The 15,765-nt window shown below is 40.4% G+C and overlaps 1 protein-coding gene and 1 pseudogene across 2 annotated transcripts in view; both read right to left on the bottom strand.

Moving 5' to 3' along the window:
- Window positions 1–3,321: 3,321 nt before the first annotated feature.
- The window catches only part of LOC110054033 (uncharacterized), a 21,612-nt gene continuing 9,168 nt past the window's right edge, over window positions 3,322–15,765 (bottom strand). The window contains exons 1-10 of one of the 2 annotated variants that reach the window (XM_089273516.1): window positions 13,940–14,157; window positions 11,938–12,182; window positions 11,282–11,480; window positions 10,833–10,952; window positions 10,398–10,460; window positions 9,310–9,407; window positions 8,488–8,685; window positions 7,527–7,780; window positions 5,237–5,430; window positions 3,322–4,320 (exon numbers count right to left, since the gene is read on the bottom strand). In XM_089273516.1, coding sequence (XP_089129642.1) covers window positions 4,055–4,320; window positions 5,237–5,430; window positions 7,527–7,780; window positions 8,488–8,685; window positions 9,310–9,407; window positions 10,398–10,460; window positions 10,833–10,952; window positions 11,282–11,480; window positions 11,938–12,182; window positions 13,940–13,994 — 1,692 coding nt within the window. In that variant the 5' untranslated portion in view covers window positions 13,995–14,157 and the 3' untranslated portion in view covers window positions 3,322–4,054. Of the gene's footprint in view, window positions 4,321–5,236; window positions 5,431–7,526; window positions 7,781–8,487; window positions 8,686–9,309; window positions 9,408–10,397; window positions 10,461–10,832; window positions 10,953–11,281; window positions 11,481–11,937; window positions 12,183–13,939; window positions 14,158–15,765 lie in introns of those variants that run through there. The other variant, XM_089273517.1, reaches the window with a different exon arrangement.
- LOC149102810 (uncharacterized) lies at window positions 5,981–7,288 on the bottom strand (annotated as a pseudogene).

The raw sequence follows: 15,765 nt of genomic DNA, 5'->3' as shown, positions 1-15,765 counted from the left end.
TGGTTTGAAAGAATTATTTTTTTTCTGTAAGTAGTTTATTGTAGGTAATGTACAGTGATTAGTTAACTCTAAGTATTACATGTACACATTAATTATTTTATTCTATGTAACGTACTGTACGTAGTTTATTGTAATTAACGCACAGTAGGTAAGTTAATTGTAAGTATTGTATTGTAAGTACTTTATTGTAATTATACATTGTAGGTGAGCTTTTTTCAAATAAAAAATGAAAATTACACACAAAAAAACTATAACCTAACGCAAAACGTAAGATCGAATTTTAATGTGTATGCAGTCAGAAAACAAAACTATTTCAAGGAGTGTTTAATTTAATTTCATATCGTGTTTCATAATTAAGCGCTTCATTACAAACTCGCAAACCCAGTACATCTTCCCCCAAATTGAAAGTTTTGTCTTTATTAGTAATTTCGCCCTCTCACCACAACCACGCACCAGAAACAAAAATGTACCAAGCTCTCAGCTGACCCAACAGGAATTATTTTTCCAAAAATAGATTATATATTCTTTGGCATCTACATATTCACTACATTTGTGTTTCATAGCTTTTTTCTTGCTCAGAAACATTGCAGAGATATTGGAATGTTAAGATCACTGTTTTATATCCTTCATAATCGTAGAGCGGTCGGGAAAATTGTCGGATAATTGTCGGAAATAAATCTTGTGACGTCACTGTTGGTGAACTCAAGAATTGCCGAAAATTGGAAACTGTTTTGGTTGCAAGTGGCTTATAAAAATGAAAGAGAATGTTTCATGCCTTCGAAGCATTCGTGCGTTTTTGTAACACTTTACCGAAGACAGCTTCGAACAAAATCTTGTAGTAAGGAGTTTGTTGGGACCCTCTTTCAAGCTTCGTCAACTTGTAGTCAAGAAAGGGGCGGTACCGACGATTTTTAACTTCACTATGGAACGTTCCAAGCCGGCAATTGGACAAAAAACGAGCGAATAATGCTCGCCGAAAGCGTGCGAACTCCTCGGCCATTTCCCAAGTAAAATAAGGTTTGTATTTAGATCCAAAACCTTCCCCACGAAAGATTCACTGACGCAGAAACGCAGTAATGTTGAAGACAACAATGACGTCACAAAGCAGAGTCTCAGTTCCATTCCTTCCATTACAGTGCGCGGTCATTTTGGAAACGTTTTCGTGAAGCCATCGGCTGTCTTCGTACTTTTAACTTTTTCACTCCTTTTCACGGCTCTGAAAGAACAATTTCCTCATAAGTTTCCTTTTGCATGTTTTTATTAACATTTTGTCGCCATAAAATGGCGGAAGAAATGATGTCTAAATTTTGATTAGCAGACACTCGGTCACGCTGCCAGCCACGCACAAAACAAGTCTTCTAAGTAGACATCGATTGGTCCACCTACATACAATCAACGACAATACACATTTTTAACCTGGCGCTACTGGACACCGCTAAATGGACACTGAGTGATAGTATCCCTGTAATTTTAACTTCTCACTGCAAAATGTCTCCTCTTAAGACTTTCACTTAACCTGGCATAGGCCACATACAGCTAACACCTCATCAACTTCGTTTCTAACCTCAAACCGGTGGACACATTGTTCTAGTGGGCACACCTGAATTGGTCACAGTGAAGGATCGTGAACGCACATTGTCAGAAGATTCCATCCACACAGAGCAATCAAGATTTAGCTTTTCTGTATCTAAGATGTATAATAGGCCACGTTCGATATATCAATATTCTAACATGGCTCCGAGGCTTTCGGGTCAAAACAGGAGCCATAATCGGGGACGGACCGGTGACCGTAAGTCTTGGGATCCGCGCGCACCTATAATCCGGGACAATTTTTTCTATTTTTGGAACAAATTGCGCCATCCTGACGTCATATGTCCGCGCGGATCCACGCACATGTCGGGGGCTCTCGCGTGGATGTTGTCACGTTGCGTGATCAAATGGTGAGAGTTGCGAGATTCTCTTGCAGATTTTTAACAGTGATGGCAGGGAATAAGGCAGGGAATAACAACCAGGGCTCTTATATGTAGTTTTATGTTCTGAGCTAATGGAAAAGGTGAGGTTTTCAGGGTCGAAAACAAGACTTCAATTTTGCGCTGTGAATGAATAATATCTGCTCGCGCTAGTGGCACGAGTAAGATTTTGCGTTTGTTCTGTAAAGAAAAGTTATGCAAGAAAACTCTTTACTCTGGTATCCAGTTAATTTGTGAGTTTCCCAAACAATTCCTAACCATAACCAAACCCTGTTTTTGATAGTTTATTATTGTTTCTGTTTGTTTGGCGAGTTTGCAAATGTTTTTGAAAGGAAAGTCTGACGCGTACAAGTAGCCATTTGCATAGTGCAGCGCGTGCACTTTAAAATCCGAGTGGGTGTTTTCAACAAATCTTGACAAAGATTTCTTTCGTTGTCTTTTGTGCTGAGATGCTGCAACTATTTTCACCAACGCCAAAAGGCTACTAACATCATGTGTGTTGTTTCTTTAACATAGTGAAATTTTACACTGCGAAAATAAAATAGACAAGGAGTTTCGATAGCTGAACCAACGAAATCGAAATCGTTATTCGAGTTGATTAAAGAAAGCGTCATCGTAACTTTACTGATTGTTTCTGTTGTATTCACATATTTTCAGCAAAGCTTTTAGTATGTTCTCAAACATTTATCAACCTTTAACATATTAAAAAACTAGAGATATTATATGAGTGGGGAAGTCCAATTTGTCATGTTTTACTGACTGTACAAAACACGCATCGGCGGGCACTCTTATTCGCTCTTTTCGACAGACTCTGGCGAAATCGTCGCAAGCGTGTGACAAGAGGAGGAAACTCTGAAGTCCTGAAACGCTGCTATATCCAAATATATCCACCTAGCTAATCTTCAACGTATGTGAAACTTAGTGTGGAGTAATGTGGAGCTCTTGTAAAAGAAGCAGCGGAACACAGCTTGGTCAGTGATATAAAGCGGGACGTAACTAAATTCAACACTGTCTTTAATACTTCACTCAAATTGGAGCAGCTTACGACGAAAATACTGAAGCAAAATTCCAACAGACATGAACGTATTATGATCTGTGGGTCAGAAGCATCAAACATTTCGGGAATTTTGGACGCCATTTCCCCGCGCTACATCCTCAAAAATCCTCGCAGCATGTACGCGCGTGTGCCGCACATGATGGCACAATTTCTTCTAAAAATACTAGAAATGGCGCGCGCTTACGGTCTCCGTCCCCGATTATGGCTCCTGGTCAAAATTATAAATTTTTAAGTTTCTTTTGTCTCTCAGTTCCCAAAAGAGACTTGGATACAAAGAAAACAACACCAAATATGGAAGTTTGTCCTGAAAGCCTTGGAGCCATGTTAGAATATTGATATATCGAACCTGGCCTATTGTCCCTCTTCTGATCAACGATAAAGTTCTAACCTTAACATACCTTTCCTTAAAAGGTAAAGACACCCAACTATGGTAAAAAGAACTGAAAGAAAAAGGTGATACATCTCTTCTCTGCTTCACTCTCCACAGACACGATATAAATAGCTGTGCTGCACTTTGTGAAACCTTAACGTGTTTCCACGTGTTCAGTAATTTCGAAATAAAACTGTTGTTAGTTTTGACCATGTTCGATTCTAATTACCGTAGCACTTAAGTTCTGGCCAAACGGGAAATATTTGGTGACCAAACATTATCAAACACAAGATTGCTTGGTGTCAAAACATGTTGATGTTTGAAACCCTAGCCAAACGGTTATCAAACACGACCAAACAAGGTGGCCAAACGGTAAAATGTTTGGCCACCAATGCAAACAATGTTTAAGGGTGCGAACTTTGAATGCGTTTAGCTGTCCTTAAGCCGGTAGGACACGAGCAGGTTTCTCTTGACAAGTTTTCAGTTGCCTAGTTTTATTGGTCTGTATGATGCACTGCAAACGTTTCCTTGGAAAAGTTTAATTACTTCTGAAAACAGCATCGCCAGTTTTACTGTTGTTTTCAAACAATCAAGGCGAAATTGTGCACTCCTCACACAAACTTGCCAAAGCCAACCATCTTGTTCGCGTTAGACTGACTAATCAGTGCACTGATTTTCTCTTCGCCTGTTTTCTTCCTCCTCACTAATCAGCAGGTTCTGAAACAAATCTTCCAAATCATTCGTGTTTCCCTCCCCTGGCTCGTTGCCCTCCGCAGGCTCAGGGGGAGGTGGGTCATCAAACCACCGTAGACCACGTGTAATCAGGTCTTGAATAGTTCTCGTCCGATCTTCTATTCCTTCGATCTCCTTGTGCATCATAAGCTCTCGGGAAATCCGCACCGCCTTGTCAAGTTCATCTTTGGCTAATAAAACAACAATTGTTTGACTGATTCAGCACTTTTTATACGTTTTCTATTTTTAACAAGCCAAAACTGATTCATAGCGAAAAATACTTATTGAGATTAATAAAATGTAAAGCTTTCAGCATGAGCATACAAATATCTGGCAAACTTTTTTCGGCTGTCAGTTAATTGTTATACAAATTAACGACATATATTTCCCCCGAACAAGTGTTTTTAAACTTTACTGCTAAGTGTGATAAAGCGACTGCTTGACCTTGAAATGATTACGAGCATATACAACCGTGACAACAAATGCAGTGCCGGTTTCATGCAGCGCACAGACACAGGACCCTTACGGATTTTGATTGGCTTAGCGATCATGCTACATGTTGGATCTGGTACGTGGGTACTTTCTCTCTAAAAAGCAATTGATAAAAATGTAATTTTTCGATGCTGTCACGCTCGTACTCAGGCCGAAAAAAATGGCCCAACTCCCACGAGTCTCAGGTAGCTTTGTGGTAGCGTATTCGATAGCCATTATTTAGTTTCGACTCCTGTCGGAATTTTTTAGAAGTATACGTTTGACGGTATAGGAAAATTACATCCTCATTATTTCTACACTTAAAAAAATTGACCATCTTATCATTTCACTCTAAAATAGATCAATGTTTCACTGTGGACAATACGATTGAAAAAATGAAACCATCTTGGCATGTTTCAAATGAGAGCTAAGTTCGATTCTCTGCCGGTAAACTTCACCGAACTTTTAAACTAATGGCGGGTAAAACAAATTGCGGACACTTGCGGAAGACACTTTTCAAGCAGTTTAATTATAGCTGTGCAATTTTTGTTTCACTCCAACAAAATACCCGTCAAAAGACTCCAAAAGTAAGACAACAGTTTACTTTCTTGTGACAAAAAATATATCCCGAATTACCTCTTTGGAAATCCAGATTCCTCTCTCCCTCCGATACGCCTAACCCTCTCCTAGTCGCCCTACGGATGAAGTAGTCTGCCTTCCCGATTAGGAACGTGGCTTTCAATCTCTTGGGACATTGAGAAAGTAGATTCCTCTCTACTTTCTGGATAGCAATGCCTGCTTTGGCAATGTTAACTTCAGAGACTTCTTTACTGTGAAGAAAGTGAAGAATAGTTTGGTATTGAATGTCTTGTCCTATGCAGCTTCGGCTATGCTATATAAAGTGAAAACCAGTGGCCGGTTAACGCTATTTAACTGTGGTTTTTACCTCGCTTCTTTCAGAGGTGTTTTTGCCGAGCTAAAGGTGAAGAACTTGCTGAGTGAAAACTTAATGAGAAAAACGGATTGGTAGTTTCACTGGAATCAAAGTTTACACTAGCCTTTGTTTAGCTAATCGCGCTTTGAACAACGTTAACTGAGGATTAAACTAAGAATTTGCTTTTCCTGTTTAGGGGAAAGTGGGGAAGAAAGGACAGACTTGTTAACTTTTCCTGACCTGTCTCTGTTGAAGTAATTATCAATTTTTCTTCACTTTGTCGCAGATATATAAGCCAATTGTAATATTACAGATTCATATAATCTTGTAACAGACCTTATGTGCCTTTTGGCGCAAAGGAGACAGATAACAGGTAACATATTATCTTATAAAGACAGCTGTATATTAGTTGAGCACACCAACCCAACAAGAACAATTCTCCTGGCATCAGAGGTCAGTAATGTTGTAAGGACCACTTGCTTAACTCAAAAGGGGTCGTAAACGAACAACACACCTCTGCAAAAAGAGTGAGGAACTGAATTCCCAGTTTCATGAGAACAATTTTAAGTCATGTTGGACATTTCAATATAAAATGAGCGATAGAAATTTTACACAACGTTTCGATGTCATCATGACATCATTATCAAGTGACAAGAAAATAACGGTTGAACAGTGTTATATATGCGGTGAGAGGTGTGATTGTTCATTAACATATTTGTTTAAACAAACAGTTTCACGCGGATGGAATCCGATTGCGTGTTCAGGCTAGGTTTCTTCTTTCTAATAAACAGCATTTCGTAAATCAAACAATCCAGTTTTCCGTTGCATTTCTTTAGGACGGAAAAATTATTGGCAAGGTCGTCGATGTTATAAAGGCCGTGATCATTCTTTAAATGCTTTCCGATTGCGGAGAACCTGTGTTCATCAATACCTTGGTGCAAATGCCGGCTGGTACACCCGACATACTCTGCATCGCACAGATCACCTTGGTAATTGTACACTACGCATTGTTGATTTATTAGAGGTGGTTTTGGTTCACGCATCTTGAGATCTTCACAGATTTTGCGACTCTTGAATACCGGTTGAAGAGTGTGATCGATTTTCTTGCTCAGGTCAGATAGTTGTTTTTTCACGGCATCGGCCGACGTTTGATCTTTAAATGGCAAAACCACTCGGTGAACAGTATCTTCGGTGACGGGTAGTTGAGGTGGCACGAGTAGACTACGAGTAGTCCCTCTTTCGCTTAGTCCGTCGTGCGTGACGCGAAAGAAATTCGCGAGAAAAACATGGCCGCGCGATATCCTCCTTTCGCGCGCTCCTCGCCTCCAGGATTTCGCGCAGCCATTTTTTTCTCGCGGTTTTCTTTCGCGTCACGCACGACGGACTAAGCGAAAGAGGGACTACTCGTAGTCTATAGCACGAGAGGATCTTTGGTCATCACTGAAGTGACAAAGTGAGAAATGATGGAGTTAATTAGGCTTTCAGGGTATTGAGGTTCGTAAACATCAGCTTCAGGCGATCACATTCAGTCACGAAAGACTCCCATGTGGATGACAGGTGAAAAGCACGGTTTAACATGGTTTTAATGAGCGATTTCTTGAACCTTTTGTCCACATGGCTTTGGTGATGGAGTAGTAGGCCGGTATTTGTTGGCTTCCGGTAAACACTGGTTTCCAGTTTGTGACCTTTCTTAAGTATTTCCATACCAATAAATGGTAGCTTGTTGTCAGGTATACCAGCCGGCATTTGCACCAATTTCTATCGCTCATTTTTATTTTGAAATGGTTATCGAAATTTAATCTCATTCGAATGTTGGACATTGTCACAGTAAATTAGAAATGTTGGCACAGTGACACTGGGCGAGGACTTCAGTCAGGTTTGAGATATAAGATGTCAATTGAGCTAATCGCGCTCTTTCGTGGTTTGCAATTTGGTGAACACCGTTTAAAGTAACTGTCTGGTTGCTAATTTCACATTCATGTTTGCACATACCGTAAATCAGGAAATCTCGCGCGGGAGGTCTTTAAAAAATACATGATCATCCTGTTGTAGCCCCTTATAACACATCTCATGCTGTCGTTCTCTTTCTGCTGCGACCAAATTTCCGCAACTTCCTCAAACAGTCGCTCGGCCTTTCGCTCTTCGTCGGCTGTTAAGCCAACAGCAGCTGATTTCTCCGCCAACAGGGCTGCTGCATTGTACCTGTTCACTGCGTTTTCTTCACTTAGAAAAGCGGGCTCCAGACACTGAAACCAAAACATTTTTTTGCAACAGTTTGAGAAGTTCACCATGTTGTCACGCGTCAGTCAACCAACAGTTTAAGTGTTGTAAAGGTTTTAGTCCTCTAATGTCAGAAAAAAAGGTGCTGTTTCAAAAATATAAAATTACGTAAAAGTTTTTCTGTCACGGAGACTGCATGCGGGAATCCAGCTTGTGACATCAGTCTATTTTATTCCTGTGCTACATGTGAGCTATTTGAGTCAACAACCTAACCGTACATTTTTTAATTAAGTGATTACAGCCACACTGCATAGTCCTTCTTTCTTCATAGGTTTCATCTTGCTTTCAGTCATGATTTCTTGTGGATCAGGTAGAAGAAAGTCACAGAGGTGAATCACGTGCCCTTTTGGCCGCACCCTCTTCAAGGACAATTTCGAAGGGAAAATAGCGCCTTTTTTTCAAAGCAAAAATACCATCGTTCGATACTTTTAGAAACGAGGCATACTAAGCATAGAATCGCTTTCATAAGTACCGAGAGAAGAAAAGAAGAAAAAAAATCTATTTTTAGTAAATTTTTCCTCACTTTATCTTCTGCTTGCCCTTGATGTGAGATTTCAGATTCGCCAAATTAAAGAGGTAACTCTCAACCAATGTTAATAATTACTAATTAGTTACACTTTTATTTACCTCTATCTGTTTTTGATGGAGTCGCACATGTACGTTATGGTTTTACCTCTGAGGACTTGTCCATATACTCGTTGGCCAAGTCAAATTCCTTGGTTTGTCGGTAAACAGCAGAGATGATGTAAAATGCTCTCGTAAGAAGAAACGGCCAGTTGCCCGAGTTGAGGTGAGTTGCGCGTTCACAGACATCTCTACACTTTGCCAAACAGTCTTCCTTCCTGTTTTGTATGTAGTAAAGTTTTGCTACCTTCAAAAGAAAAATCATAGGAACAATGCATGATACACTAGTTGATGAGTTTAAGGTGGCTCAAAACAGTTTCCAGCACTAAGATTTTGATGGGTCGTTACAACCACTCTTTATCACTTGATGTTACAATGATCATGGTATCAAAAATTTGCCCAATCTTTGGTGAACACGTTGTTATCATTTTCGTGATACAATAGGTTACCATAGCAACAGTATGACCTCCTAAAAACACCCTTAATTACAGCTTTAGGGGCTTATAATTCAAAAACGGCACGGTGAAATTTTTTTTATATTATCAACTTTTAATAAGCATGATAAGACGCAACTTTTGGCAAAGTTTAAAAAATTTCTGTAGGTAGGGTTCAGAGCCACGTAAAATTTTCGAAAATTTCGCCCTAATTTCAAGTCAAATGACATATACTCCCTTATCTTCCTATTGATTAGCGGAGGTATTCAGTAACGAAAGTTCTAAAACGTCTCTAATTTTCTTTCTTCTTCTTTCCTTGCTTTAAAAATCCGGGTGTATTTATCGGTAAGTTAATCATGTGACTACTAGGATTTCACTGTCTCAAGTGCGAAGATTTAGACAGACTTAACAAAAAGGTTCTGTACTTCTGTCCTTACCTCGAGCTCAACAGCTAACAGAAGATCCTGAAACCTCATTATTCCGTCAACACGCTCAACAAGTTTCTGTCTGTCTCTTAGAAACTGATCGTATTGACCTGAAAAACAAAACGAGAGGCGATAAGATGAACCAAAACAGAAAGTGACGCCCTCTCGATTTCGCGTCTAATTTCAAGTCAAATGACATATACTCTCTTATCTTCCTTTTGATTAGCAGAGGTATTCAGTAACGAAAGTTCTAAAACGTCTCTAATTTTCTTTCTTTTTCTTTCCTTGCTTTAAAAATCCGGGTGTATTTATCGGCAAGTTAACTAAATATGCGAGTCATAATAAAGTTGTAAGTTGTAAGACCGAGAGATTATAAAAATGATAAGGCATAAGAAAAACTTACATTAGATAACAGTAACGTGGTGGAAGTAAATCTTCGTTATGTGTGGTCAGTTGAAGGAAAAAAAAGATACGTTTTACCTTTATAGTGGTATAAACCAAATGCCCAATCGTTGGTTGAAAATGTTTTCTACTCAATAGGTTTCCATAGCAACATTATAACCTGTTAGAAATACCCCTAATTTTAGCTTTAAGCTAAAAATAACTCTACAACGAGCTCATTGACCCCCTTTCTCATTGCTGAAAAGTAATAAGCCTGTCAAGATGCAACATTACGCAAAGTTTATAAAAAATTGTTGGAGCGGATTCAGAGCTACCTTAAATTTTCGAAAATTTAAGGTGGCTCTGAATCCGCTACTACAAAATGTTTTTTAACTTTGCGAAAAGTTGTGTTTTATTATGTATATTATTTCTCGACAATAAAAAATTGGATGACCGAGCTCGTTTTTGACTATTGTCACTTAAAGCTAAAATAAGGGGTGTTTTTAACAGGTTAAAGTGTTGCTGTGGTAACCTATTACGTCAAACAAAGTTTTATGACTTGTTAACCAACAATTGGGCGTTTGTTTGATACCACTATAGAGGTAATAACGTATAACCATTGGTACTAATGATTCATCAAGATAAAGGTGCAGGAAAGTGCTGGAAACCGGTGTGAGCCACCTTAATCTATCCCAACCAGTTGAAAGTTTTATACAAACCATTGTCGCCGAGATTCACAAAATGCATCCTCATTGTTCGGCCCATTTTTTTGGCCAACACCCCTAAATCAGAAAAGGCAGAAAAAAATGCGCAAAACAGTGTTTTACAAACTATAATCTGTAAAAGTCCATTGGCAGTAATGGTAGGTCCACACAGTTAAGTTATTCCCCCTTAAAAAGATGGACTTCGGCGACTGACGGATTCAGCGATTATATTATTTTCGTAATGCCTTTTTTGCTCTAAGGTAAACTTTAGGATACCAGCCTGGGTAGAAGTACATAATTAATGTACTTCGGGCTCGAAATTGTGATCGAGATCTACAGCTCCTTCCACCCTCAGAGAAGACGACAGATCCGACCCTCGAAAGCCAGTTAAACAAAAAACAAAAATATAAAAACGTGGCACCATGGAGAGACGACCTTGAAGGATCATACCTTGCATTTGTATCCTTGGGATTGGCTTTTCTATTTCCGTGACCGTTCTCCCGCTCTGAAAGTCCCTGTAATGTGTACCCCTCTCGTGTGACGGAATGATGAATTGAACTGCATCTAGAACTAAAAAATCACAATGACGTCGCACTGAGGGTCCACGGAGAGCCTACGATTACCAATCAGTAACGCTGTTTTTGATTGAATCTCGGTGGTGATTTTGGCGGTACAGCTGCATTGGTTTGGCCTCAAGTGATCTTGAAACGCCGTCTACTTCGAATAGAGCTAAAGAGACCGTATTTAGTAAGGTCAAAGGTAAGGGCAAAACCGAGTACAAAGAGAAAATCCTCTCCGAGCGAGTATAGGAAAAATAATAACAAACTGAACCCATATATATGCCACATTCTCACCAGTAGTGCGCCATCTCTGCTCCCCTTCAAGTTTCAGTCACATACCTTCGCAATTATAGTCAGCAACTCCTTGGCACAGTTTGATTCGTACCGCATGGTGAGAGGGCTTTTCGTGTTTAAAAGGTAACATGAAAGTCAAGTTGCCAGCATAGGGCGGAACTGACTTGTTTCTACAATCAACGTCGCGAGCTAACATCCAAGCATAGGGCTCCACTTCCGGTACAATCCGGAACATTCCATCCCTCTGAAAAAGGAAATATAGGAAACGATTTCGATAGCTATTTTATTGGTCAAGTAATTAGCCAAACCACAGTTACTGTATTTTATGGCATGTCATAGACACTAACCAATGAAAGTGCTGGAAAGCCTTGACATATTCGTCGATATTCCACCCAACCTTCCTATCCTACACTGGGTTTACGTAGCATTGGCTCAATGTGCATACTGCATGTGCTTTCTACGGCATCGTATCAGTGAAGATTTGAGTGATCATCGCAGTTATGAACACTACTTAAGCAGTAGTGAAAGTAAAGCCTGAAAAAATTCAGGCTCAAATATATGATTTTTAAATAGCTTAAAGGCTTGTTTGTATACCAGAAAACTAACAATTGTTATGTAACATATTCCATGGTATACTAGTGGAAAGCTATGAACAAATGTGGTTGTTGAACATTGTTTATCAAGGATTATGATCAACTTACCGTCACATATATCTGGTGTAGTTCTGGTGTCGTGTTGGATGCCCAGATTTCTCCAGTGTCTTCGTCGACGACCGCCACGATAAATTGCACTACGACAAAGGGGTTGGGGGCCTGGAACACACATGGGAAAAGTGGGAATCCATCTGACTGGTTAAACTGAACATCATCTGAGTACTGGCGACACTTATGAAGAATCTCGAGACGGGCGCTGCTTGCTCTGAAAGTACTTGTGGTTGAGTGTGGGGCTTTAGGTGTATAGGAATAAAGGACAAAAAAGACCTCGTGTCAGTTTAGCAAGGTAACTCCTAGATTTCAAAGCCGTGAAGAGGTCACGGTAGAGTCATGGATAGGTTGACAGCTAGCGCAAAGTCAACCGACCCAAAACCCCATTAAATCACACAGGACCACACAGTGGCTAAAAGGTAAGTGAATTTTATTTATCTCGCTCACAGTCCATCAGAATTTGGGATCAAAAGATGCAAAATTTTAAATTTTATGAAACAGTTTCCTCGATCGTTTCACGCAAAGCGATATCAACCGTTACAAATTGCAGTAACTGCATGAAATCAAATAGCATATCGTTACGTCACGAGCGCGTCCTCACACAGATGGATTTTTTTTTTCGGGGTATGAATTTTTAAACTGAACGCCCAAGATGAACCTCCGGGAAAAGCTTCCGGTTTACTCAGAATCAAAGCTATAAATTACAACAGTAGCTGATAAGTGTCATCTCTACACAATTAACCACACCTACTCGTATGTATGTTAAACTTGTTTGATAAACTTGTTTTTCTTGTTTGTTCTTGTTCGTGGAAACCATACTTCAAGTGATGTGACTAAGGGCCTCTTCATATGAGCCCGGTCGACCAGGCTGGCCCGGTTTCCGAGATCTCACCTCGCGTCTCTTTCCTTCGTAAAAATTTCGGTGCGTTCATATGAGAAGCCAGGCTGGCCCGGTTACCGAGATCTCGGGTTTTGCGACCGAGATCTCGGTAACCGGGATGAAAATTTTCCCATATGAACACTCCAGCCCGGGTAACTGGGACGCAACTTTTTAGATGAAATAGCTTCGCTTTCGCAACATAGCAGCCAAAATGGCATAATTTTTGCCTTGTATATATTTCCACTTTAGGAGTAGGCGAATTAGCTTTACTAGTAAAGTTACAAGAGTCCACAAAGCTGCGACAGCCGCGAACGATACAAGTTTATGTTGCACCATTTTGGTTGTGTTTCTTGGATTTTATCCCGGTAGACCGGGCTGAAATTTCCCATATGAACAGACAACAAAATTCGTCCCGGTTACCGGGCTCATTTGAAGAGGCCCTAAAGGATGGTTATGCATTTCTTGTGACTTTTTGGTTTCTCTTCTTATATTTCCCATTGTTTTAAAACATAAATTGGTTACTTAAAATCAGCGTTGTTCCATAAAAAGATCTGCAGTTTGTTGAAAGTCTGTCTGCACAAATTACCATATATACTGACAATGAATCGAACGGAAATACAAATTAATAAGTCGCAAAATGTTTACGTACTGGAGAAATTCTGGTGCAGTGAGTGAATAGCATACGCGAAAAAAAGGGACATGACAACGAATTAAATATGGTGGTAAAAGTTTGACGGCATCACAAAATAATGTCCAACACATAAAGAAACGCTGTTAACGGAAGATTGACTCCGAAGAATTTGACCCATAACCAGCGTGGTTGTAGTTACCGCGCTGAGCCAGTCACACGAATCATAAACAGACAAGGCAAATCACGTTGAACGCAAAATTCTGTACACGTTTAAGAAATTCATGTAATTTTTTCCATACTTTTTCCTGCGATTCCACAATGGTATCTTTTATATGCTGTATCAGTGTCGGGTTGTGCTGTTTTCAGAGGAATACATACTCGATTCGAGACGCTTGAATGGATATTTCTACCGTTTCAAACGAAATCAATCTAATATTAAATTCAAAATACAAACCCATGTCAGACATCCTGTATAAACATCCACTCACCATGTATTTCTTCTTCCACACTTAAATCGCAACGACCGTTTTCTGCGGCAGCCATCAATATTTCTTCGACAATTCACCGATCAAAAAGTCTTTAACTTTTCCTTTTAACCTTTACGAACGCGTAGATCGCCATGTTACGTGGAACGCAAGCAACTGCCAGCCTTAAAGACTTCGTCACGGACGTCTGCGTGCACCGCGTTACTCACATTTTATGAATAAATTGAGCTGAATCTTTGTCAGCTGCCCTTGTTGTTGCTAGACTACGAGTAGCCTGCGAACGCAGACGTATTTCCGGCTGTCACTTGGTTCCGCCGAAAAATAACGACTGCGAACCCGAGCCAGAAATCGATTTCTGTGACGTAGGAATTCTGAGCCAATCACAGTTTAGCTCAAATAACCCCAGAACTACTGCGCTAGGTATTCGCTGCGAGGAGCACTCGAGTTTCATTCTATCACGGAATCTCATTGGCCAAGGAAAAACAAAAGTCATTACGTCACAAAAATCGTTTCCTGGCTCGGGTTCGCAGACGTTATTAGGGACTTTAAGCAGCGGGAACACGGACGGCGACGGGGACGCCGAAACCTGTGAGAAGGCTGGGGAGAGAAGGTCGTGGCGGGAATTCACAAACATTAAGCAGCACCGTCGGAAACCACGGTTTCCGCACTGTCAAGCTTATTGACATTATTCGTCCTCTGTTTATTCAGGATGAACTAGGATGACTTCATTGAAAGAAGTTCGCAATCAACTCTTGATAATCACGATGAAGGTGTGTTAAACGATGACGAACTTCTACTCTTGTACGATTTAAACCGGTCGAATGATCTCGACCAACCTTATGGTTGAAGACGACGAGTCCCGGTCCGAATTTCGCTTCCACAAACGCAACTTGCCCCTTCTCGCTGAGCTGTACAATGAAGTAAATGAACTTATTATCAGCAGATGTTTAATCAGACTGGCGCGACAAATCCGTGTGCCGACTGATAAAGATCTAAGTAAACCACTGATCTTACGACTGAAAATGGAAACAGCTACGCAAGTTTTAATGGTGTCTACCTTTCTAAATGTGTTAGAATTTTCCCATAATGAGCCATTTGACATTTGAGTACTTCTCGAAAGGAAAAATTTCGATTGAAATTCGTGTAAGTTGTCTTTATTTGCATAAGCTTTCAAAAAGATACTTCACGGTACTCACATGTTCGCCGACTGGCTTGAGTTCGCTTTAGATTTCTCGACGTTTCGTGCAAATGAAATATCTCACATAACAAGAGAAGGCAAGCATTAAAGTTCCTCGAAATTAGTAACACGGGTTATTTAGCGTTGACACAGCAGAAGAAACGAAAGCGAAAACTCACGTTTTCAGACAACGCGAAATGAGCTTCACTCACGTCGGGCCCGAACGCAGAACGTCAATTTGTTTCCCGCCAGTCATGCGCAGTGGACCTTTTGGCTTTTCCCTGATCTTATGGCGTTCCCGTCGCCGTCCGCGTTGTCGTTGCTTAAAGTCCCTATTTTTCGGCGGAACCAAGTGACGGCCGGAAATACGTCTGCGTTCGCAGGCTAGACTAGTCGGTTTTTGTTCCTGAAATCGTCCGCGCGCAGAACTCAGTTGATTTTATGCAAATTAGGGAAAGAAACGAGGAGGGAATGGGGAGGCTTCGCCGCTTGCTGCTCGATCGCTCTAAGAAACGCAAGGAAAACGCTAGGAAAAGAAAGAGACCGCTCGCAGTCTATGTTGTTGCCAGCTATGGAGTCAAAACATAACTGGTGAGACAATCTCAGATAGTGCGGCGTGCAATTTACGGCTCTGATAAAGTAGTCACATAGG

Source organism: Orbicella faveolata, unplaced genomic scaffold (genome assembly GCF_042242905.1).
Source record: "Orbicella faveolata isolate gen_17 unplaced genomic scaffold, um_ofav_v1 contig_35, whole genome shotgun sequence".
NCBI lineage: Eukaryota > Metazoa > Cnidaria > Anthozoa > Scleractinia > Merulinidae > Orbicella > Orbicella faveolata.
Note: the sequence above shows the minus strand (reverse complement) of the source record. Positions and strands in the feature narration are given on the sequence as shown.